At 40.0% G+C, this 25623-nt stretch overlaps 1 protein-coding gene across 4 annotated transcripts in view; it reads right to left on the bottom strand.

The window, feature by feature from the left end:
- The window catches only part of LOC128687049 (alkaline phosphatase-like), a 149956-nt gene that overhangs the window by 97969 nt on the left and 26364 nt on the right, over nt 1-25623 (bottom strand). For all 4 annotated transcript variants that reach the window (XM_070082545.1, XM_070082548.1, XM_070082546.1 and 1 more), the window contains one exon: nt 4678-4770. In XM_070082545.1, coding sequence (XP_069938646.1) covers nt 4678-4770 — 93 coding nt within the window. The remainder of the gene's footprint in view (nt 1-4677; nt 4771-25623) is intronic.

The raw sequence follows: 25623 nt of genomic DNA, 5'->3' as shown, positions 1-25623 counted from the left end.
TCCCTATTTTAAAGATTAGAGTATTGTCTGGTGGTTACAAGGTTACGTGCAGCCTTGATAACTCTAGTGTAGTCTATAGGTTTTAAATCCCTATTAACCAACCAATCTACATCCACAGCAGTGACTTGATGATCGTCCAGAACGGAACCAAACGTCGTCGTAAGATTGCTGTCTTAAGTATGAATTTTTGGGAAATTCTACATGCCATCTCTTTGAGAAAAAATACTGATTAAAGAAATTGGAGTGAGCCTCCCTTTCCTTGGAACAAACCTGATTTCCTCGCATTTCCAGGTGTAGTATGACCTCCACAGTATCTACACTTCCCCCATGAGTACAATTTGTATCAAAAGCCTCATTAAGAAGCCTAGTAGTGACTAGCATTTCTAGCCGACCTGAATCTAAGTCGCTCTTGACATAATTTATATACTTGTGTAAACATTAGCATTACATATATAGAAAAACTCTGAAACGTGTATCATAATTATAAACATGCATTTTATATATATATATATATATATATATATATATATATATATATATATATATATATATATATATATATATATATATATATATATATATATATATTGTGTGTGTCGTGCCGAATAGGTAAAACTTGCGATTTTGGCTTAAATAGCAACGCTCTTCTTGCCGAATAAGGCAAGAGAAAATTTGTGTATGCAGTAATTTAGCAAAAATCATTCTGAACCTAACTAAAAATATATATTCTATTGTGTTTGTTTATTATTAAATTATTGTAAACTTATCTAAACTATATTTAGTTGGATGAGGCTAAATTAACTTGCACTTGTTATAATGAAGTTAGGTAAGTTTTCTAAGGTTCTTTTGGTACAAAATTATTAATTTTTACACTAACATAAATAAAAAAAAAGTTTTGAAACTTATAGGATAAAAGTTTAGAAAGGACTTATTTTAAATCAGTTCTTTTTAATTGACCAATTTTACTTATTCGGCGCGCGCGCACACACACACACACACACACACACACACACACACACACACACACACACACACACACACACACACACACACACACACACACACACAGGATTCGTTTAAGACTCTGTATACCATTTACGTCAGGCCCATACTGGAGTATGCAGCACCAGTTTGGAACCCACACCTAGTCAAGCACGTCAAGAAGTTAGAGAAAGTGCAAAGGTTTGCAACAAGACTAGTCCCAGAGCTACGGAGATTGTCCTACGAAGAAAGGTTGAGGGAAATCGGCCTGACGACACTGGAGGACAGGAGGGTCAGGGGAGACATGATAACGATATATAAAATACTGCGCGGAATAGACAAGGTGGACAAAGACACAAGAGGTCACAATTGGAAGCTGAAGACACAGATGAATCAAAGGGATGTTAGGAAGTATTTCTTCATAGAGTAGTCAGGCCGTGGAATAACCTAGAAAGTGACGTAGTGGAGGCGGGAACCATACATAGTTTTAAGGCGAGGTATGATAAAGCTCATGGGGCAGGGAGAGAGAGGACCTAGTAGCAATCAGCGAAGAGGCGGGGCCAGGAGCTATGAATCGACCCCTGCACCCACAAATAGGCGAGTACAAATAGGTGAACACACACACACACATACACATATTCAACACAACACACCGGCCGTATCCCACCAAGGCAGGGTGGCCCAAAAAGAAAAACGAAAGTTTCTCTTAAATTTAGTAATTTATACGGGAGAAGGGGTTACTAGCCCCTTGTTCCCGGCATTTTAGTCGCTTCTTACAACACGCATGGCTTACGGAGGAAGAATTCTGTTCCACTTCCCCATGGAGATAAGAGGAAATAAACAAGAACAAGGACTAGAAAGAAAATAGAAGAAAACCCAGAGGGGTATGTATATATATGCTTGTACACGTATGTGTAGTGTGACCTAAGTGTAAGTAGAAGTAGCAAGACGTACCTGTAATCTTGCAGGTTTATGAGACAGACAAAAGACACCAGCAATCCTACCATCATGTAAAACAATTACAGGCTTTCGTTTTACACTCACTTGGCAGGACGGTAGTACCTCCCTGGGTGGTTGCTGTCTACCAACCTACTACCTAGGACACACACACACAAACATACACACACACACACACACACACACACACACGCACACAAACACACACACATATATATATATATATATATATATATATATATATATATATATATATATATATATATATATATATATATATATATATATATATATATATATATATATTATTATATATATATATATATATATATGTCGTGCCGAATATGTAAAACTGGTCAATTAGCAAGAACTCATTTAAAATTAAGACCTTTCTAAAATTTTCTCTTATACGTTTAAAGATATATTTTTTTCATTAATGTTAATGTAAAAAATTTTAATTTTGCTCCAAAAGAATCTTAGAAAACTTACCTAACCTTATTATAACAAAAACAATTTATTTTAGCCTAGCCCAACTAAATATATTTTAGATTTGTTTACAATAATTTAATACTAAACAAACACAGTGAAATATATTTTTTTCGTTAGGTTCAGAATTATTTTTGCGAAATTATTGCATTCACAAATTTTCGCTTGTCCTATATGGCAAGATGAGCGTTGCTATTTAAGCCAAGATCGCAAGTTCTGCCTATTCGGCACGACATATGTATATATATATACTAATATATATATATATATATATATATATATATATATATATATATATATATATATATATATATATATATATATATATATATGCTGATGTTTACACAAGCAATTACGTATTATATAAATTATGTGAAGAGCGACTTACATTCTGGTCAACTAGAAATATTAACAAGCATTACTTGCATCTCATGGATACATCGCCTCTACTAAAATACAAAAAAAGTATATAAAAACCCAAATTCCTAGGGTGTTGTTACTACTATTGGAAAGTTTCTCATCATGGAGGGTAAGGCGAGGGTCTCTGGAGTGGCCACGACCTAACAATCAACATTATCGTGGCATCTCACATCTCCGTGTACCAAGTTTAGTTGGCGTGTAACTTGCCCAGAAAGTGAAACTGACCTGGCAGTTTTGATGGAGTTAGATGCTTCGTTGCTAGTGAAGTTCGTGATATTCTCTGGAGATTTACTTTTTTTGTTTTTACCAGAGAAGCAGGAAGGAATGGCCTGGGGGAGGGGGATATTTAAGTGGATCAAGGAATACTTATCAGGAAAGAATTATCGAAACTAAGCGTTAAATCCACAAGGGTCGTAGAGCAACAGAAACGAAATTGAGTAATTATCGAGGAAGAGACGTGGAAGGGTCATTACTGGACCCAGTACTATTTTTTTAATTGAGATTAATACGATGGAAAAAAAAATACGTAGTACTTGAGCATTTGGTTTGGATTTAATCTAACTTCCACTATTTAAGCTTGATTCAAACTGTGGGTCACTTGAAGACTTAGTCCCAAGAAGGAATTAACTAATACTATTTTTTATATATGTTAGGTAAATTAAGCTGTTTGCTTAAATTTCACTAAATTTTGATGCAAAAATTAAATATTGACTTTCATATGGGAACAACCAACTTTAACAGTAAGTGTGGGACTACCAGATTAACCAACTTTAACAGTAAGTGTGGGACTACCAGATTAACCAATTTTAACAGTAAGTGTGGGACTACCAGATTAACCAATTTTAACAGTAAGTGTGGGACTACCAGATTAACCAATTTTAACAGTAAGTGTGGGACTACCAGATTAACCAATTTTAACGGTAAGTGTGGGACTACCAGATTAACCAATTTTAACAGTAAGCGTGGGACTACCAGATTAACCAATTTTAACAGTAAGCGTGGGACTACCAGATTAACCAATTTTAACAGTAAGCGTGGGACTACCAGATTAACCAATTTTAACAGTAAGCGTGGGACTACCAGATTAACCAATTTTAACAGTAAGCGTGGGACTACCAGATTAACCAATTTTAACAATGAGCGTGGGACTACCAGATTAAACAACTACCTTTAACAGTGACCGTGTGATTACCAGCCTAGACAACTAATTTTAACAGTACAGGTGAGACTACCAGCTTAAACCAGTTTTAAAAACGTGTGTAAGGACACCAGATTAAATGCCCAACTTTAACAGTAAGAGTGAGGTTACCATATTTAACAGTTTATATCATATATCCACGTGCCACGTGTATACTGCTCGCTTAAGTTGATTCCTTGTTATCGGATAACTACATATACGTACAGGTTAATTAAGTGAACCTAGTCTAACCTAGAATTAGAAAAATGTAAAGGCTTCGCTCGAACACCTTACGGTCTAGAATTTCATTATGATTATTATTATAATAACAAGATCGAACAGAAATGAACGAAATATAATGTGTGCAGATTGCCAGTTCCACCTGAAGGACACCAGGAAAGATTTCTTGAATGACGAATAAAGAAAAGTTTAATGACCTAGACAGTGACACAGTAAAAGCTGACTACATACACGGCTTCAAACGTGAATGTGAAAGAACTAGTCACCTCAGACGTTATTATATTCACTGGAAAAAAAAAACTAATCTCGTAGGCGGTCATACCACATCTGGGGAATGAAAGTAATCAAATTTCGCTCAACGGAATGGGAGGATAGTTCTACAACCTTGCGTCAAGAGCCCTTGACTGTGTACTCACCTTCCTTATCGATGAAAGGTACTGTGTCGTAGGAAGAACCCTTCTTGGCCTTCTTGTACTGCTGTTTGCGGCTCTTGTGGAAGTTTTCATCACCTGTCAGAGAACACAGTGATCAGTCTTGTACTGACACTTAGGTCAGATCTCATAGTTAACCTGTGTTCTATAAGCTAACAATGTAACACAAGAAAAAAAAAATACGAAAGTTAAGACACATGTGCAACATCTGGATATCTTTATTGTAGACGTTTCGCCAACCAGTGGCTTTATCAATACAGATTCTAGGACATAATAGGAAGACAGTAGAACTATATACAAAAGATGAGGTAATCAGTCCCTCGGCCTTGGAGTTAGTGTTCACAGCATCGTGGTGGAGGAGAATCTGGAGAAAAGGCAAGAAGACTGGCGGTTATATACGCGTCAGTGGATAGGGACGGGCAGCAGACGAGGGCAGTCACTGGTAGGCGGGATTCCCCAGTGGAAGTAGGTCCTTCCCAAAGAGATGGGTTAGTTGCAGAAGCCGTGAAGAAGGTCTTGTAGATGTCCTCTGAACCAAGATTCCATGATGTTGCAGTGTCTGACAAGTTGTGCAAGAAAGGTATAAAATACCGACAATACGAAAGTTAAGACACATGTGCAACATCTGGATATCTTTATTGTAGACGTTTCGCCAACCAGTGGCTTTATCAATACAGATTCTAGGACATAATAGGAAGACAGTAGAACTATATACAAAAGATGAGGTAATCAGTCCCTCGGCCTTGGAGTTAGTGTTCACAGCATCGTGGTGGAGGAGAATCTGGAGAAAAGGCAAGAAGACTGGCGGTTATATACGCGTCAGTGGATAGGGACGGGCAGCAGACGAGGGCAGTCACTGGTAGGCGGGATTCCCCAGTGGAAGTAGGTCCTTCCCAAAGAGATGGGTTAGTTGCAGAAGCCGTGAAGAAGGTCTTGTAGATGTCCTCTGAACCAAGATTCCATGATGTTGCAGTGTCTGACAAGTTGTGCAAGAAAGGTATAAAATACCGACAATATGAAAGTTAAGACACATGTGCAACATCTGGATATCTTTATTGTAGACGTTTCGCCAACCAGTGGCTTTATCAATACAGATTCTAGGACATAATAGGAAGACAGTAGAACTATATACAAAAGATGAGGTAATCAGTCCCTCGGCCTTGGAGTTAGTGTTCACAGCATCGTGGTGGAGGAGAATCTGGAGAAAAGGCAAGAAGACTGGCGGTTATATACGCGTCAGTGGATAGGGACGGGCAGCAGACGAGGGCAGTCACTGGTAGGCGGGATTCCCCAGTGGAAGTAGGTCCTTCCCAAAGAGATGGGTTAGTTGCAGAAGCCGTGAAGAAGGTCTTGTAGATGTCCTCTGAACCAAGATTCCATGATGTTGCAGTGTCTGACAAGTTGTGCAAGAAAGGTATAAAATACCGACAATATGAAAGTTAAGACACATGTGCAACATCTGGATATCTTTATTGTAGACGTTTCGCCAACCAGTGGCTTTATCAATACAGATTCTAGGACATAATAGGAAGACAGTAGAACTATATACAAAAGATGAGGTAATCAGTCCCTCGGCCTTGGAGTTAGTGTTCACAGCATCGTGGTGGAGGAGAATCTGGAGAAAAGGCAAGAAGACTGGCGGTTATATACGCGTCAGTGGATAGGGACGGGCAGCAGACGAGGGCAGTCACTGGTAGGCGGGATTCCCCAGTGGAAGTAGGTCCTTCCCAAAGAGATGGGTTAGTTGCAGAAGCCGTGAAGAAGGTCTTGTAGATGTCCTCTGAACCAAGATTCCATGATGTTGCAGTGTCTGACAAGTTGTGCAAGAAAGGTATAAAATACCGACAATATGAAAGTTAAGACACATGTGCAACATCTGGATATCTTTATTGTAGACGTTTCGCCAACCAGTGGCTTTATCAATACAGATTCTAGGACATAATAGGAAGACAGTAGAACTATATACAAAAGATGAGGTAATCAGTCCCTCGGCCTTGGAGTTAGTGTTCACAGCATCGTGGTGGAGGAGAATCTGGAGAAAAGGCAAGAAGACTGGCGGTTATATACGCGTCAGTGGATAGGGACGGGCAGCAGACGAGGGCAGTCACTGGTAGGCGGGATTCCCCAGTGGAAGTAGGTCCTTCCCAAAGAGATGGGTTAGTTGCAGAAGCCGTATATAACCGCCAGTCTTCTTGCCTTTTCTCCAGATTCTCCTCCACCACGATGCTGTGAACACTAACTCCAAGGCCGAGGGACTGATTACCTCATCTTTTGTATATAGTTCTACTGTCTTCCTATTATGTCCTAGAATCTGTATTGATAAAGCCACTGGTTGGCGAAACGTCTACAATAAAGATATCCAGATGTTGCACATGTGTCTTAACTTTCATATTGTCGGTATTTTATACCTTTCTTGCACAACTTGTCAGACACTGCAACATCATGGAATCTTGGTTCAGAGGACATCTACAAGACCTTCTTCACGGCTTCTGCAACTAACCCATCTCTTTGGGAAGGACCTACTTCCACTGGGGAATCCCGCCTACCAGTGACTGCCCTCGTCTGCTGCCCGTCCCTATCCACTGACGCGTATATAACCGCCAGTCTTCTTGCCTTTTCTCCAGATTCTCCTCCACCACGATGCTGTGAACACTAACTCCAAGGCCGAGGGACTGATTACCTCATCTTTTGTATATAGTTCTACTGTCTTCCTATTATGTCCTAGAATCTGTATTGATAAAGCCACTGGTTGGCGAAACGTCTACAATAAAGATATCCAGATGTTGCACATGTGTCTTAACTTTCATATTGTCGGTATTTTATACCTTTCTTGCACAACTTGTCAGACACTGCAACATCATGGAATCTTGGTTCAGAGGACATCTACAAGACCTTCTTCACGGCTTCTGCAACTAACCCATCTCTTTGGGAAGGACCTACTTCCACTGGGGAATCCCGCCTACCAGTGACTGCCCTCGTCTGCTGCCCGTCCCTATCCACTGACGCGTATATAACCGCCAGTCTTCTTGCCTTTTCTCCAGATTCTCCTCCACCACGATGCTGTGAACACTAACTCCAAGGCCGAGGGACTGATTACCTCATCTTTTGTATATAGTTCTACTGTCTTCCTATTATGTCCTAGAATCTGTATTGATAAAGCCACTGGTTGGCGAAACGTCTACAATAAAGATATCCAGATGTTGCACATGTGTCTTAACTTTCGTATTGTCGGTATTTTATACCTTTCTTGCACAAAAAAAAAATAGTTGTAGCGGTGGTTTTGATAGTAGTAGTAGCAGAAGTAATAGTAAAATAATGATATGAACAATAAAATGATAAATATTAACGTATTTGTTATTAAAATTAAATTAATTTCAGGTTTCAATATCGAGGTACAAATCTATATTTTATAGTGCAGAAGACAAGACTCCAAAATACTGAATTTCCTCAGAGCATATATGCCGACGGTTCGACTCCCGGTGTACACAAAGGTAAATTTACTTTTTGCCTCCTTCTTACAGATTCAATGTGGTGTCTCTTGACGAGTGATCATACAAGTGGTTAAGCATCTGTGACTCACGTGAACCGGGATTTTCACCCCATTTAATAAAAAAAAAAAGATCACTAGACAGTAGTAAATCCTAAGATAGTGATTCACTTACAGGTAAGTAAGTTTATTTAGGTACGTGTCCACATAAGTAAAATCATACATAGTTACATGTGTAAATTATCTTGAGGTTAATGATGAGCTTGGGGAAAGTGATCACAAATCACTCAGTTTTAATATATCATGGAATTCCCCTAATAATGGCAATCAAGTCTCCGTCCCTGACTTTCGCTTGGCTGATTTCAAAGGACTGAAAAATTGCTTAGGTGGGCTGAACTGGAATGACCTGACTAAGGGTCAGGTAGGTGGTGATGGTTGCCGATATGACGCTTTCCAGGGCATAGTTCTAGCTGCTCAGTCAAATTATGTTCCAAATAGGGAAATCAGATCAAACAAACATGATCCTAAATGGATGAACAACAGATTAAAATATCTGATTGGTCAAAAGAGAGGCATATATAGGCAAATCAAAAGAGGAGAGGGGCATTTAAGAAATCGATATATTCAGTTAAAGAGAGAAATAAAAAAGAGAATTAGAAAAGCAAAAAGAGATTATGAGGTTAAAGTTGCAAGAGAATCGAAGACTAACCCAAAAGGATTCTTTCAGGTATACAGAAGTAAGATCAGGGACAAGATAGGCCCACTCAAAAGTTCCTCGGGTCAGCTCACTGACAGTGATAAGGAAATGTGTAGAATTTTTAACACATACTTCCTCTCAGTTTTTACACAGGAGGATACCAGCGATATTCCAGATATGATAAATTATGTAGAACAGGACGATAATAAACTGTGCACGATTAGGGTCACAAGTGACATGGTCCTTAGGCAAATAGATAAATTAAAACCTAACAAATCCCCAGGCCCTGATGAACTGTATCCAAGGGTTCTAAAGGAATGTAAAGAGAAGCTTAGCAAACCTTTGGTTAATCTTTTCAACATATCACTACAAACTGGCATGGTGCCAGATAAGTGGAAAATGACAAATGTGATACCTGTTTTCAAAGCAGGTGACAGGTCCTTAGCTTCGAACTATAGACCAATAAGCCTAACCTCCATAGTGGGAAAATTTATGGAATCAACAATTGCCGAGGCAGTTCGTAGCCACCTTGAAAAACATAAATTAATCAACGAATCTCAGCATGGTTTTACAAAGGGGCGTTCCTGCCTTACGAATTTATTAACTTTTTTCACTAAGGTATTTGAGGAGGTAATCATGGTAATGAATATGATATTGTGTATATGGACTTCAGTAAGGCTTTTGACAGGGTCCCACATAAGAGACTATTGAGGAAAATTAAGGCACATGGAATAGGAGAAATTTTTTCCTGGATAGAGGCATGGTTGACAAATAGGCAGCAGAGAGTTTGCATAAATGGGGAGAAATCAGAGTGGGGAAGCGTCACGAGCGGTGTTCCACAGGGGTCAGTGTTGGGCCCCCTGCTGTTCACAATCTACATAAACGACATAGATGAGGGTATAAAGAGCGACATCAGCAAGTTTGCCGATGACACCAAAATAGGCCGTCGAATTCATTCTGACGAGGACATTAGAGCACTCCAGGAAGATTTGAATAGACTGATGCAGTGGTCGGAGAAGTGGCAGATGCAGTTTAATGTAGACAAATGCAAAGTTCTAAATGTTGGACAGGACAATAACCATGCCACATATAAACTAAATAATGTAGATCTTAATATTACGGATTGCGAAAAAGATTTAGGAGTTCTGGTTAGCAGTAATCTGAAACCAAGACAACAGTGCATAAGTGTTCGCAATAAAGCGAATAGAATCCTTGGCTTCATATCAAGAAGCATAAATAATAGGAGTCCTCAGGTTGTTCTTCAACTCTATACATCCTTGGTTAGGCCTCATTTAGATTATGCTGCACAGTTTTGGTAACCGTATTACAGAATGGATATAAATGCTCTGGAAAATGTACAAAGGAGGATGACAAAGTTGATCCCATGTATCAGAAACCTTCCCTATGAGAATAGACTAAGGGCCCTGAATCTTCACTATCTAGAAAGACGTAGAATTAGGGGGGATATGATTGAGGTGTATAAATGGAAGACAGGAATAAATAAAGGGGATGTAAATAGTGTGCTGAAAATATCTATCCTAGACAAGACTCGCAGCAATGGTTTTAAGTTGGAAAAATTCAGATTCAGGAAGGATATAGGAAAGTACTGGTTTGGTAATAGAGTTGTGGATGAGTGGAACAAACTCCCAAGTACAGTTATAGAGGCCAGAACGTTGTGTAGCTTTAAAAATAGGTTGGATAAATACATGAGTGGATGTGGGTGGGTGTGAGTTGGACCTGATAGCTTGTGCTACCAGGTCGGTTGCCGTGTTCCTCCCTTAAGTCAATGTGACCTGACCTGACTAGGTTGGGTGCATTGGCTTAAGCCGGTAGGAGATTTGGACCTGCCTCGCATGGGCCTGTAGGCCTGCTGCAGTGTTCCTTCGTTCTTATGTTCTTATAAACAGAGTCAGTGACTTTCATTAGGGTCCGTGTAATATCTTATCATTTAAAGCCTAGCAGTAAGTTAAGTAGAAATCAGTCCTAAAAAAATATTTAGAGATTAATGTATGCTTGATATTATTCTCTAGATGGACTGGTGAACTCATGTAATCACTAGACCTTAAAACTGGTACTGTGACCCAGTCTCCTGATTTATACGCAAGACATGAAGATTAACCTATATACCCATAAATCTACAAGGAACCGCTAAACTCATAAGAATAACCCTGGCGGTAGTCAGGATTGATTCGAGGAAGGAGAGGACAACTCTAATTCATTGGATCAAAGGTCCTTCATCAGCATATGAACCCTATCCTTAAGGGCCAGATTAACCCTTTTGTATGGGATAGACCATCCCGAGAGATGGTAATTCCCAAGTAACAGGAACTCAAGCTTTGGTAAAACGTAATCTTGGAAAGTAAAAGGACACAAGTGCAACTAATGTGACATTTATTGTGGCAACGTTTCGCTCTCCAGGAGCTTTATCAAGCTTGATAAAGCTCCTGGAGAGCGAAACGTTGCCACAATAAATGTCACATTAGTTGCACTTGTGTCCTTTTACTTTACATATTGTCGGTAATTCTACCAACTTTATTACAGGAGGATTCTTGTTAAGACTTCAGAGATGGTGAAGCTGCCTTTGTTTTGTTTAATTGTATTAGAAATAGCTATTAGTGAAGATTCAAGGCATATTGTATTACTTCTACTACTACTACTACCACTACTAGTGTTGCACCTCACTCTGAGCCTATATATATCCTCTGTATCCATGTACTGTTTGTAACGGCTTGATAAAGCTCCTGGAGAGCGAAACGTTGCCACAATAAATGTCACATTAGTTGCACTTGTGTCCTTTTACTTTACATATTGTCGGTAATTCTACCAACTTTATTACAAATCTTGGAAGCTGCTGTACCTGCAGTAATGACAAGATTGTAAACAAACCATACCACGGATTGGGTTAGAACCCGCGATTAGTCATAAAACTCCAGATAATATTTCATCGCCCCACTGAAGTCTCCCAACTCAGATTTGATCACTTGATATAAGAAGTACACACTGTGATGTGGAGGAAACATGACCAGCTTTTGTTCCACTACGTAACTATCAGCAACACACTGCTAATGTATCTGATTTGGTTAGGAAAAAAATGATGCGTGTTTCAGAAGTTGAGTCGGCGATAAGATTGAGAGAATTGAGTGGTGATGGTGAGGTCAGGTCAAAACAAAGAGGAGGCCCTAACATCCAGGTCTTCAGTCGTGATGCTGGATTCACGGAAAACGTGGGTTCTAGCCCTGACTACTCTCCCTCTCACATTCTCACTCTTCTTCCTCACTCCCTTACTCTCACTCACTCTTCTTCCTTTCTCCTTTACGTTTATTCTTCCTCCTTTCCGTCCTGTCTTTCCTCATTCTCCTCCCTTATTTTCACACTTTCCTTCCTCTTTCAACGGCCACAATGGAAATAAGTCACTTTGATTTTTTTTTTTTTTTTTGGGGGGGGAGGGGGGTTACCTAGTTAATCTATACATATGTTACTATGTGTCATAACTGTATTTTTGCGTACCTGTACCTAATTAAACTTACTTATTCACTTTCCTTACTGTCTCCCTCCATTACTATCCTCTTCCCTAGTTTTCTCCTTTATTTTCATCATCTCTCCTTGTCCTTTTAATGGAGGTGTCTAGACGCCGGTGAAAGGCTCTTGATCCAGGGAGTTGGAACTACCTACCACTTGTATTACATCTGATTGCCTTCCATTTATTACCCAGGCGTTGTATGACCTCCCCGCTGGTTTGTTTCTTATTTACACAAAAACAGTTAAAAAAATAGGGGTTCTCAGCCTTGATTACCTCAGCATATATGTGTGTGTACATGTATACATTGTTAGGCCATTAGAAGGATGGCAAGAATGGGAAGGAAAATTACCGGGGAAGGACAGAACAGCGACAAAAAAAAAAATTACGGGGTGGGAGAAAGAGAGAGGGAAGGAAGACAGCCTGACTAGTCTTGGGTTTATAAGGAAGTGTTTTTTTTCTGTCATACAGTGTCGAGTTTTGGATCTGCCACGTTGCCCCTCCGGATCATCAGTACATATGCATATATATCTCTTTCTTGTGGGTCCTGGGCCGTGAACCCCAAGTGACCCGATTTCTCCTTCGCTTGGTGGATCATGGGAATATTATGGTGGGTGCTGGAAGATGTTACCACGGCCTCAAGTTAACAACAACAAAAAAAGAGGGTTAAAGAGCTTTGGCTTTTGTCTGGAAACGAGTTACATCACTTCTAAGCATGTGAGAAAAATTATTATTATTATTATTATTATTATTATTATTATTATTATTATTTAGGGAAAGCGCTAAACGGTATGATAACTGTTTATACTGTATTTTATTTAAAGATAAGTGGGGTCCACACTAGTGCAAATTGTGGGGACCCATAGTCTCGGAGTAAATAAAGAGAATGAGAGAGAGAGTGGGGTGCAGACAGGCTAATTATTAGTGTGTAAATTTGCATAATTGGTCTCTATTTATGCACACGGCATGAACTTCTTGGTTCTTAAATTATAAGTAAAGATTATTTCGCTTCTCTTTCAATAATGGCTGAAGCTGAGTATTGTTTTAAGATTTACAAACATGAACGCTGGGTTCTCTTTAAATCTTCTCATTGTTAGATCATTTACACTCAATTGCAACCCATCCACTCACTGCAAGTTGTATAACAATGTGCATTGTGCTCACACTTGCCAAGGTTATGTCTATACTCTTCTCAGTCGTGACTTTATTGACATTAATGGTGAGTAATAAAGGCTAAATGATAATGGAAATATAGTACAGTCATGTGGCATGTTCAGTTACCAGAAGAATTATCATTTTCCCAGGAAAACAGTGATATACAGGCTTGCAAATTGTTAGTAAGTTTATTCTGGTATACACAAATAGTTACGTAAGTTATCATACATAGCAGCATATGTGTAGAGAAACTGGAATAACCCAAAATAGTTTCTGCACTATTTCCGGAGTGCAGAGATACCCAGGTGTTGCAATTAAACATGGGTATTATACCCTTACTCTAAAGATGTTATAATGATTATTATTATTATAAAAGCGTTGAAATTCTCATGATAGTTTACGTAAATTAAATTACTTAATAATAGATTGCTAGGACCATCTGGGTGTACAGTAAAAAAAATATGAATATCAAAGATTTGCTAGACTATATCTTAATGTTTCTTGTCGGGTCAGGGAGGTCGAAACCCCAAAAGATCCGCAACACATAGTCAGGAATTACCTGAAAACAATACATTCTTTACAAATTCAACAAGAACCTAAGTTTTTTTTCTTCCCAACAATAACATTCTTTCCTCCAAGAATTTCGTCTCGTCCATTATCTGTGAAGGTCAGTTTAAATGCTATTTTTCTCCACAAAACGACTTTCATGTTTACATCGTTGAGCCTAGCACAAGAGCTGTTATTCTGTCTCAGCTTATTCCAAAACCCAATCCATCTATTCCCCAGGATGCCACCCACAGCAGTCGATTAGTAGCCAGGATCCCACGTACTGGTTTTAGAAGTCAGGTAAGCAAACACTAAGACATATTAGAAAACGTATCGGTCCTGAGCCCTTGATCACTTCTAACATGCAGAAGGTCGAGAATAAATGTATATCTATAGCATATAGGATATACCCTTATTCCCGACTTTTGTAAATTAAAGATAATAATAATAATCTAGAGTTTAGGTTAGGTAAGATTTGTCAGGAAACAGAACAAGTGTTTCCTGACGCGGGTATTAGTCAGTCATATGATGACCCGCAGCCGGAACTTTTAGTCATCTAAGACCTCCACTTTAAAAATTATGGTTACGATTATACCCATTTCATAATCTTTCGTAGCGTTTGCTCATGTGTCTAATTTTTAGACCACTTGTAGGTATCAGTTACCAAGGTTAGTGTACCTATTTATTGGTAAGTGAACAGACGTAACGGGTTTAAGGCTTCCTCATTTCTCTCACCCCGCCCAAGATAGAACCCACTCCTTCGGTTGTAGTGATTAAGCATCTGCTGGTCAAAGCTATGTTATTGCACTTTACATACAAATGATAATCCTACAAGACTCACGAAATCGTAATGACACGATTGCAAACAAACCATACCATGAGAGGGATTTGAATCCGCGGTCAGAGAGTCATGTTGACGGCAGTGAGGGGACTTGAGCTAGAGTTAGTCACGGCCACGCTAGCTGGAGATTTGTCTGTAAAAACTTGCATTTGTGGTCACAGTGGTGCCTATGCTAACCTTCCTATGGTGTAGAAATTTACCTAGTTGGACGAATCTTATTGTGGCTAGCTGGTCCAGTGGCTAACGCGACGGACTGGAGTTTTGAGACTCTCTGACCGAGGGTTCAAATCCCGCCCGTGGTATGGTTTGATAATCCTGCAATAGTGTTCTAGGATAACGATCATAAAGTGATGTCCTTGGATAAGGACCATGATACAGTAGTGCCCTAGGATAAGGATCATACAGTGGTGTCCTTGAGTGAGGACCATGACACACCAGTGTCCTAGGCAAATGATCATGCAGTGGTGTCCTTGTATAAGGACCATAATAAGCAGTGTCCTAGGCTAATAATCATAGTGTTGTCCTTGGATAAGGACCATGATACAGTTGTGTCTTAGGATAATGATCATACAGTGGTGTCCTTGGATAAGGACCATAACACAGCAGTGTCCTAGGCTAATGATCATACAGTGGTGTCCTTGGAAAAGGACCATGATATAGTAGTGTACTAGGCTAATAATCATACAATAGTGTCCTTTGATAAGGACCATGATACAGTAGTGTCCTGGGATGTTACAGGATGTTATTACTTTATGCTTGCCATGTATATATTATCCTCCAAGGACACCACTAGGATACTACTGTATAACGATCCTTATCCTAGGACACTACTGTATAATGATCCTTATCCTAGGACACTACTGTATCATACAAACACAAAGCAAACGCATGAAAACCAAGACAGTGACCGGGTAGGTAACGAGAACTTTCAAAACAAGATAGGTAATGTGGTCTATTGTCTAGAATACTGGTAGGTGCTGACGGCTCCGTTTAAGGCAGTAGGAAATAGCAGAACGAGAAAAAAACGAGTATTTACTGTCCACAGTCAATAAATCATTTAAAATACTGGGAATGTACTATTCCTACTAATGTACACATGGATAGTCCAAAATCTACAATACGCACTACTGTAACATACTGTTGTGAAAGATCTGGAAGTGTAAAGTAAACCCTTTGAAAAGCAAGGGCGTCATGGGCATAATAAGAGAACATTGTGTCAACATCCGTGGTCCAAGACTCAACCTGCTACTAGGTATCAGAAAGGCTGCCGAAAGAAGTGTGGACGTTTTCGAGATCAACCAGGATGTGATAGTTAAGCTGACCATCGGGGCGTCAACAGCAACAGGCTGGTTCAACAGCAACAGGCTGGTTCGGCAGAAACAGGCTGGTTCAACAACAACAGGCTGGTTCAACAACAACAGGCTGGTTCAACAGAAACAGGCTGGTTCAACAGCAACAAGCTGGTTCAACAATAACAGGCTGGTTCAACAACAACAGGCTGGTTCAACAACAACAGGCTGGTTCAACAATAACAGGCTGGTTCAACAATAACAGGCTGGTTCAACAATAACAGGCTGGTTCAATAACAACAGGCTGGTTCAACAGCAACAGGCTAGTTCAACAACAACAGGCTGGTTCAACAGCAAGAGCCTGGTTCATCAGTCACTCATCAGGTAGGCCTAGCTCCAGCCCGGGCCGCGACAGTAGGCCAACTCTCGAAACTTGTTACTGGTGAATTTGAAGATAAACATTTGCAGTCATACATAAAAATGAGAAAGTCTTTAGGTCGTCGTATTTGGACGCGTCAGCTAGGTTCGTGGCAGTAAATTTATGTTCGACTTTTAAAACTTACATTATTATTCCTGTTGACACGCTAAACAGCTGGAGCAAGAAAGAGCAAATATTTTGACTGGCTGGCCACATCACCAGCTTAGTCGCCTTTTTAGATAATCTTCACACTGAAGATCTCACACATATACACTATACAACACTAGGTTAGGTAAGGTTCGTCAGGAAACAGGATAAGTGTTTCCTGACGCGGGTCTAAGATGATAACCCGCCGTTGGAGTTTTTGGTCATCTGACCGAGGCCTTCCGCTGGCTTGTCGGGCCACCCCTTTAAAAAATATGGTAGTTATAACCATTTTTTTATACAACACTGTACATGTGTAACTTTAATAATAGCTCAAATTCGTATCTTCGATCATTTTGAAATCTTCGAGTAAATTCGTTGAGTCAAGTTTAACAATGGTTTGTTACACGATAATCTGCAACAAAACTGAAAAGTGGATCAACTGATTGTAATGTCAAATGGTTTCATATTGTAATACGGCTAATATGCCAATGATCTTTTATTTTCTGGTTTTAATTAATCATGTGCGACATGATTTTAAATGTATAATCAGAAAACTATTACACATCATTCAGCTGTGGAAAATCTCTATGTTGTTTCGTATCCAAAAACATATCAGTCTCTTTCCCAAGTTCCTATATAATTTTCAGGACCTTCCCCAGACTGAGCCATCTTATATTTGTGTGATACAGGACGTCAGTGTGTTTGAAATTATAGAAATAAAACAGTCACATATACACTTGCCAGGTGAGACAGTAGGTTGTTGTTGTTATTGTTACTACTGAGGGCCATCAAAACTTACGCTGTATTGAGCCCTGTTTGTTGAAGGTCCGGAAAAAATGTTGGTCAGTTATGGGTGGGAATCACAAATAAAAAGTTTTATCTGGAAAGATAATTGGGAAGAGTAAGTTTTCAGTTAGGTCGTTGGATTTCCTCGCCTACACCCCGACAGAGCCAGACATCCACACAACATCCACTTGAGTCAACATCAGGCTTTTCTCAAACCTAGGGAGAGCTGATATATGACACCCCAACTAACTGTCCAGAGAGCTTATATGTTTTGTCAGTATGATACACCATTGTTATATTCACAAGGCTGGTAAGTTGGTGAGGACAATCGTCCCAGGGGGGTGAAAACATGGGAAATTCTTCACAGATGGTCAAAGTAGAGGTAAAGCGAGACGCCTACACTCTACCAAGACCAGCACAAAAGTCCTTAAGTCAGATTGACTCCTGGCCTCAACACCGGCAGAGCAAGACGTCTCACTCCCCAAGTCATCATGTCTGCACACCAACGCCAGTGCTAAAGTAAAAAGGGAGGCGAAATACGGAATACTTTCTTCCTGATCGGTAAGTAAACAAAGAAACCATTATAAGAAAGATAAATAATTTTCGAGCTACTAGACAGACACCTGAATGAACGAACGCTGGAACAGAGGTTGCGCCAACATGCACTTAGCTCGGGATAACAATGAAGAACCGTATAAACGTATCTGTCTTGAACACAAGCTAAGATGCACCGATTTTTCTTGTCATTATTCTAACAGACGCTGCTCATTGGGACATAATGAAATCAAAATGAGTTCTTTCCTAAACTGGAGACAATCCACATTTTCTAAATTGCTAGACACAGTGGCGGGTGAGATAGAATTCCTTGGAGGGCCGTATTTTCCTCATATCCTAGAGGTCCCACAGTGCCTACGAATGTCAGGTAATGAGGGCTGATCTAGTTCCTTGAATTAAGAGCCTTTCGCCGGCATCAATGCCTGCCCTTCTCTCCTTGAAGGAGCATGAAATGGACTCCAAACATAGGAAAATTCAAGGACAATCATAACAATTAGTAAGACATTTACACACACGTGTCTCCTGCTACCTGCAACTTCTCGGTATCAGCACAACACTTCTACCATAACAATTGTCTTTGTGTCTCAATGTCACACTGGTTCAGAGGACCGTGTCCACCTGCCCTAATAAATCTGTAGCAGTAAGGTCTCAACCCCCAGAACAGGCCTCTTTAGACGAGATTACATTTCCCGACCAGGGCTCTTTAGACAATATTATTTCCCGACCAGGGCTCTTTAGACAATATTATTTCCCGACCAGGGCTCTTTAGACAATATTATTTCCCGACCAGGGCTCTTTAGACAATATTATTTCCCGACCAGGGCTCTTTAGACAATATTATTTCCCGACCAGGGCTCTTTAGACAAGATTACATTATTTACCAACCAGGCTCTCTAGATAAAATTATTTCCCGACCCTGACTCTCTACATAAGATTATTTTTTCCCATCAAGACTCTCTAAATACTTTTTTTCTCTAGACAAGGTAATTTTACTTCCCAAGAAAAAAATAAAAATTCATTAGTCAGTCCGATAATTAAAAACCTCATTTATATTGACTGACTAGAAGCGCCTTGATTCTGATAAGAAGACTCTTGATCGAAGGAATAGAAAGTACTCTCCTCTTTCCTCAGATCAAACCTAATTACTTCATACTCTTTAAGTGTTAGACCCCTTGCTTAAGAGGATAGCTTGAGAGTGGAGAATTGTAGAGATGATAGGCTGTGTGTGTGTGTGTGTGTGTGTGTGTGTACGCTCACTCGCGCATGTGTGCATGTAGAATGTAGAGTGCGCGCCAATAAAAGAGAGTTAATACCACGCAGTGAAAGGCTGATGTATCAGTTCAACTCTTCCATCCTTAATAACCTGTTTAAGCACGCATATGCTGCGCTACTCGAGCACACACACACACATGTGCACGCATGACATATGCATATATATATATGGTGTTTCTGCATGCACAGATATGACGCACATACAGGATTTACATGTGTATATAGGCGAACACTGTACAGTACTTAATGATACTAAGGATTGCAGATTTAGTGGTTGTGATGGTGGCGGTGCTACTAGTAGTAGTGGTGAGAATAGCAGTAGTTGTAGTGACAGTAACAATAGTGATATTGATAGTAACATAGTAGTAGTAGTAGTAGTAAACGGACAATTTTATTCGGATTATTAACCCAGGTGGGTTAACTCAGGAGGGTTAATAACGCAGAATAACCCAAGACAGTCAAGGTTAATAACCCAGGATAACCCAAGACAGCCGAGGTTATTAACCCAAGACAGTCAACCAATGTGGCTTATCACCACTGAGATCCTTAGGTCCTCTTCCCTAGGATGCGACCCACAACAGCCGCCTTGCTCCTAGGCAACAGTTACTGCTAGGTGAACAGGAGCAGCAGATGTAAACAGAGTTACCCACCTCCAGGTAGGTAGATCCACACGCCCCTCCCGCTATGGAACCAGGGTCGTTTTAATTGAGCCGAACGCATTACCACTGAGCTACGGGGCACTAGTTAACAGTGGTGCTGACAGATGTGGGTTTAGCGTCGAGTGTATGTACTGAGAGGTGTATATCTCAGTGTACATACCTGATATATACACCGAGTGCATATATCAGAAGTGTGGTTAATGAGGTTTAAAGCCTATCAACTACACGATGTCATTAAGGCTGTACAAGACCGCTTCACCACCAATCAAGAATACTTTAATCCCTAAAATAGAGATTAAAATCCTTGCGTAGACACACGTAACCTCATCACCAGTCAAGAATACTTTAATCCCTAAATACTTTAATTCCCTAAATACTTTAATCCCTAAATACTTTTAATCTCTAAAATAGGGAGTAAAATAAATTCCTGTCGTAGGCACAGTGAGATACACACCTCCATGTAATCTGAGGAAGAGGAGAGACAGTATATCCCTGAGGTACACCACACACTTCCCTGAGGTACACCACACACTTCCCTGAGGTACACCACACACTTCCCTGAGGTACACCACACACTTCCTCAAGACCACAGTGAGGAGCAAAGCAGGACGAAAAAATATCTAAAGGATAAGCATTTTGCTTTATTGACGAACAATAAAAGTGACAATAAAGCAAGAGGAGGCTATTAAGATCTTAACAATTGGCGTGAGCTTGGAACGAAGGTGAGAACAGACAGGGTGAAGAACGAGCTCTCAAGATTTTTGTTGGGAATGACTTGATAAAAGCTCTACATAGCAAAACATAGCACTAGGCAAAGTTCTACAATGCAACACCAATTACACAAATTTCAAAAGATGCCAATTTCAAAATAAGGTCCAGAATAAACAAGACAGACTTTCCTGGCACTAAAATAATATTTTCTCTGTTGATACTTGGTAAAGCTCCACACTGCAACACTTGACACTTGGTAAATACAGCTCTACACATGACACTTGATAATGCTCTACATAACACATGACACTTGATAATGCTCTACATAACACATGACACTTGATAATGCTCTACAAATGACACTTGATAATGCTCTACATAACACATGACACTTGATAATGCTCTACATAACACATGACACTTGATAATGCTCTACATAACACATAACACTTGATAATGCTCTACAAATGACACTTGATAATGCTCTACATAACACATGACACTTGATAATGCTCTACATAACACATGACACTTGATAATGCTCTACAAATGACACTTGATAATGCTCTACATAACACATGACACTTGATAATGCTCTACAAATGACACTTGATAATGCTCTACATAACACATGACACTTGATAATGCTCTACATAACACATGACACTTGATAATGCTCTACAACACATGACACTTGATAATGCTCTACATAACACATGACACTTGATAATGCTCTACAACACATGACACTTGATAATGCTCTACATAACACATGACACTTGATAATGCTCTACATAACACATGACACTTGATAATGCTCTACAACACATGACACTTGATAATGCTCTACATAACACATGACACTTGATAATGCTCTACAACACATGACACTTGATAATGCTCTACAACACATGACACTTGATAATGCTCTACAACACATGACACTTGATAATGCTCTACAACACATGACACTTGATAATGCTCTACATAACACATGACACTTGATAATGCTCTACAACACATGACACTTGATAATGCTCTACAAATGACACTTGATAATGCTCTACATAACACATGACACTTGATAATGCTCTACAACACATGACACTTGGAATTCCATTCATCGACAAATGGGATCCTTTCTATGGTAAACATAATATGTATACAGTGGATGGGATGCATCTCTAAGGCTCAAGGGTGACAGCACTGGCCTGCTCAGTTAGTCATTGCTAAATTGACAGGGACTTTAAAATGATGGAAGATAGAGGTAAGGGTGTGAGTGGGGAAACAAAGGTTACAATACTAGGCGACGGAGGCAGCAACAGTTGCCAAGATATGTCAGGCAAACATTCAGAAAACATGACAGCTCCTAAATTAGTTCCTGTTAAAAACAGGAAAATTGATCTACCGACATAAACGAGACAGTGGAGAAAGACGAGGCAAAAATTCCTTAGTATCTATTATACAAACAGCTGTATAGCCCTTGTGGCTTAGCGCTTCGTTTTGATTATAATAATAATAATAATATTATACAAACAGCCTGAGCGCAAGATATAAGTGAACAAAGACTAACTGCATGCGCAAGAAACCTGGTTCAATCTGAAAAAAAAAATGACATACCTGCTAAATTATACACAGAGGCGTAGAAATTATTCCACACTGATAAAGTCGACAGGAAAATTAGGGAAAGTTAGGCAGAATTTAAACTGTTACATCATAAACGATATTAAAGATGGAAGGGACACATGCGGAATCTGTTTGGCTATAGTTTGTCGAAGGACATGAAAAGCTTATTTTAGGGGTGGTTTACAGACCCCCAGACATGATAGTGACCGCGGTGGTAAACTTCTTTGGGATGAAACTGCTCAGGTCGAGGTATGGTTGAGTGATAGGCAACAGAGTCTGGATTAATGGAGAGAAATCGGAATGGGGACCTTTTACTAGCGGTGTGCCACAGGGGCCAGTGTTGGGATCCCTGTTGTTCACAATCTACATAAACGACATTGATGAGGGAATAAATGGCGACAAGTTTGCCAATGACATTACAAAAGGCCGTTAAATAACTTCTGATGTGGACACTATTAGACTACAGGATGACCTAGATTATGTTGTCGTGGTCGGAGAAGTGGCAGATGCAGTTCAACGAAGACATATGTAAGGTTCTAATCCTAGGAAAAGAAAAAACTATGGCACTTACAAGCTAAACAATGTAGATTTTTAGTCAAAATGAATGCGAAAAAATCTAGGAGTTCCGGTTAACAGAAATTTAAAGCCAAGACGACAGTGGATAAGTGTTCGGTTCGCAATAAACCTTCACATCAGGAAGTATAAATAATAGAAGTCTTAAGGTTATACTTGAACTTTATATAATAGACCTCAGTTAGATTATGCTGCTCAGTTCTGGTTTCCATATTACAGAATGGACATAAATGCGCTCGAAAATATACAGAGAAAGATGACAAAGTTGATTCCATGTATTTACAAATCTTTCACACGAAGATAGGCTCAAGACACTGAACTTGCACTCTTTGGAAAAGAGTAGAATTAGAGGAGATATAACTGAAGTGTACAAACGGAAAGTAGGAATAAATAAAGGGGATATAAATAATGTGTTGAAAGTATGTAGAGAAGACAGGACACGCAACAGTGGATTCAAGTTAGACTAATTTAGATTTAAAGATAATATAATAATAATAATAATAATAATAATAATAATAATAATAATAATAATACAATGTTTATTTCTACAAGAACCTCTACAATATATACAGACCTAACTGACACTACGACTCACGAAATCGTAATGACACGATTGCAAACAAACCATACCACGGGCGGGATTTGAACCCGCAGGTTCAAATCCCGCCCGTGGTATGGTTTGTTTGCAATCGTGTCATTACGATTTCGTGAGTCATGTTGACGGCAGTGAGGGGACTTGAGCTAGAGTTCGTCACGGCCAAGCTAGCTGGAGATTCGTCTGTAAAAACTTGCATTTGTGGTCACAGTGGTGCCTGTGCTAACCTTCCTATGGTGTAGAAATATACCTAGTTGGACGAATCTTATTGTGGCTAGCTGGTCCAGTGGCTAACGCGACGGTCTGGAGTTTTGAGAGTCTCTGACCGCGGGTTCAAATCCCGCCCGTAGTATGGTTTTTCTACTGACACTGATGACATGCTATATAGAAAGTCCCTTGTTATGCAGAGCATTTCTAGCAAATTAGGTTAATTTTGTTCCCAGGATGTGACCCACACTAGACAGCTAACACTCAGGTACCTATTTACTGCTATGTGAACAGTGACTACAGAAGTCTTAAAGAAACACGTCCTAATGTTTCCACGCGTACCGGGGGTCGAACCACGGACCTTAATGTGTGAGCTGAGTATGCTTGCAACCGAGCTACGGGTTGCTAGAAGTGTAGATGAGGAGAACAAACACCAAGGTAGCGTAACTGTAGCAAGAATTTTAGGTAGCATAAGATATAGGTTGTATGGGTACACGAGTAGGTGTGAGCTAGACCTGCCTAGCATGGGCCAATAGGCCTCATGCAACACTAAGCTTGTAAAATTCCCACACAAAATTTCCACACCACACTGAGCTGTGTAGTGCTATACACCCTAAGTATATTTCTCTGAGTGTGTATATACTTGAGTTTAAGGTATTGTTGAGTGGTGGTGGAAATGTTACCACGCAGCCTAACCCTCGTGTAGTAGATAAGAGATAAGATAAGATTTCGTTCGGATTTTTAATCCCCGGAGGGTTAGCCACCCAGGATAACCCAAGAAAGTCAGTGCGTCATCGATGACTGTCTAACTTATTTCCATCGGGGTCCTCAATCTTGTCCCCCAGGATGCGACCCACACCAGTCGACTAACACCCAGGTACCTATTTACTGCTAGGTGAACAGGTGTAAGGTGTTTCCACCCGTCGGGAATCGAACCCGGGCGGTCCGTGTGTGAAGCGGGAGCTTTAGCCACCGGGCCACCCACCGGGTCACCCACCAGGCCACCGGGCCACCCACCGGGTCACCCACCAGGCCACCGGGCCACCCACCGCGGTCTCCTCCTTACCTTGTGGGTTAGTTATATCTACAACCAAATTAGAAAATAATTTCTAAAAACATTTCAAAATGTTTCTTGAGTATATCCAATATGACATCAAAATGTTCAGGTGTATATCTCACGTGTGTATATACAGTATTATTTTGAAATATTCAGTCGTGTATATACACTACTTAAAGAAAAATGTGTCACAGAGTAACACAGACGAAATGTGTCACAGTGGCACAGACAGCAATGTGTCACGCAGTAGCACAGACAATAGTGTGTCACACACTAACACAGTCAATAGTGTGTCACACACTAGCACAGTCAATAGTGTGTCACACACTAGCACAGACAATAGTGTGTCACACACTAGCACAGACAATAGTGTGTCACACACTAGCACAGTCAATAGTGTGTCACACACTAGCACAGACAATAGTGTGTCACACACTAGCACAGTCAATAGTGTGTCACACACTAGCACAGACAATAGTGTGTCACACACTAGCACAGTCAATAGTGTGTCACACACTAGCACAGACAATAGTGTGTCACACACTAGCACAGACAATAGTGTGTCACACACTAGCACAGACAATAGTGTGTCACACACTAGCACAGACAATAGTGTGTCACACACTAGCACAGACAATAGTGTGTCACACACTAGCACAGACGATAGTGTGTCACACACTAGCACAGACAATAGTGTGTCACACACTAGCACAGACAATAGTGTCACACAGTAGCACAGACAATAGTGTGTCACACACTAGCACAGACAATAGTGTCACACAGCACAGACAAT

This window comes from Cherax quadricarinatus, chromosome 7 (assembly GCF_038502225.1).
Source record: "Cherax quadricarinatus isolate ZL_2023a chromosome 7, ASM3850222v1, whole genome shotgun sequence".
Lineage (NCBI taxonomy): Eukaryota > Metazoa > Arthropoda > Malacostraca > Decapoda > Parastacidae > Cherax > Cherax quadricarinatus.
The sequence above is the reverse complement of the archived record's forward strand: the minus strand, read 5'-3'. Positions and strand labels throughout refer to the sequence as shown.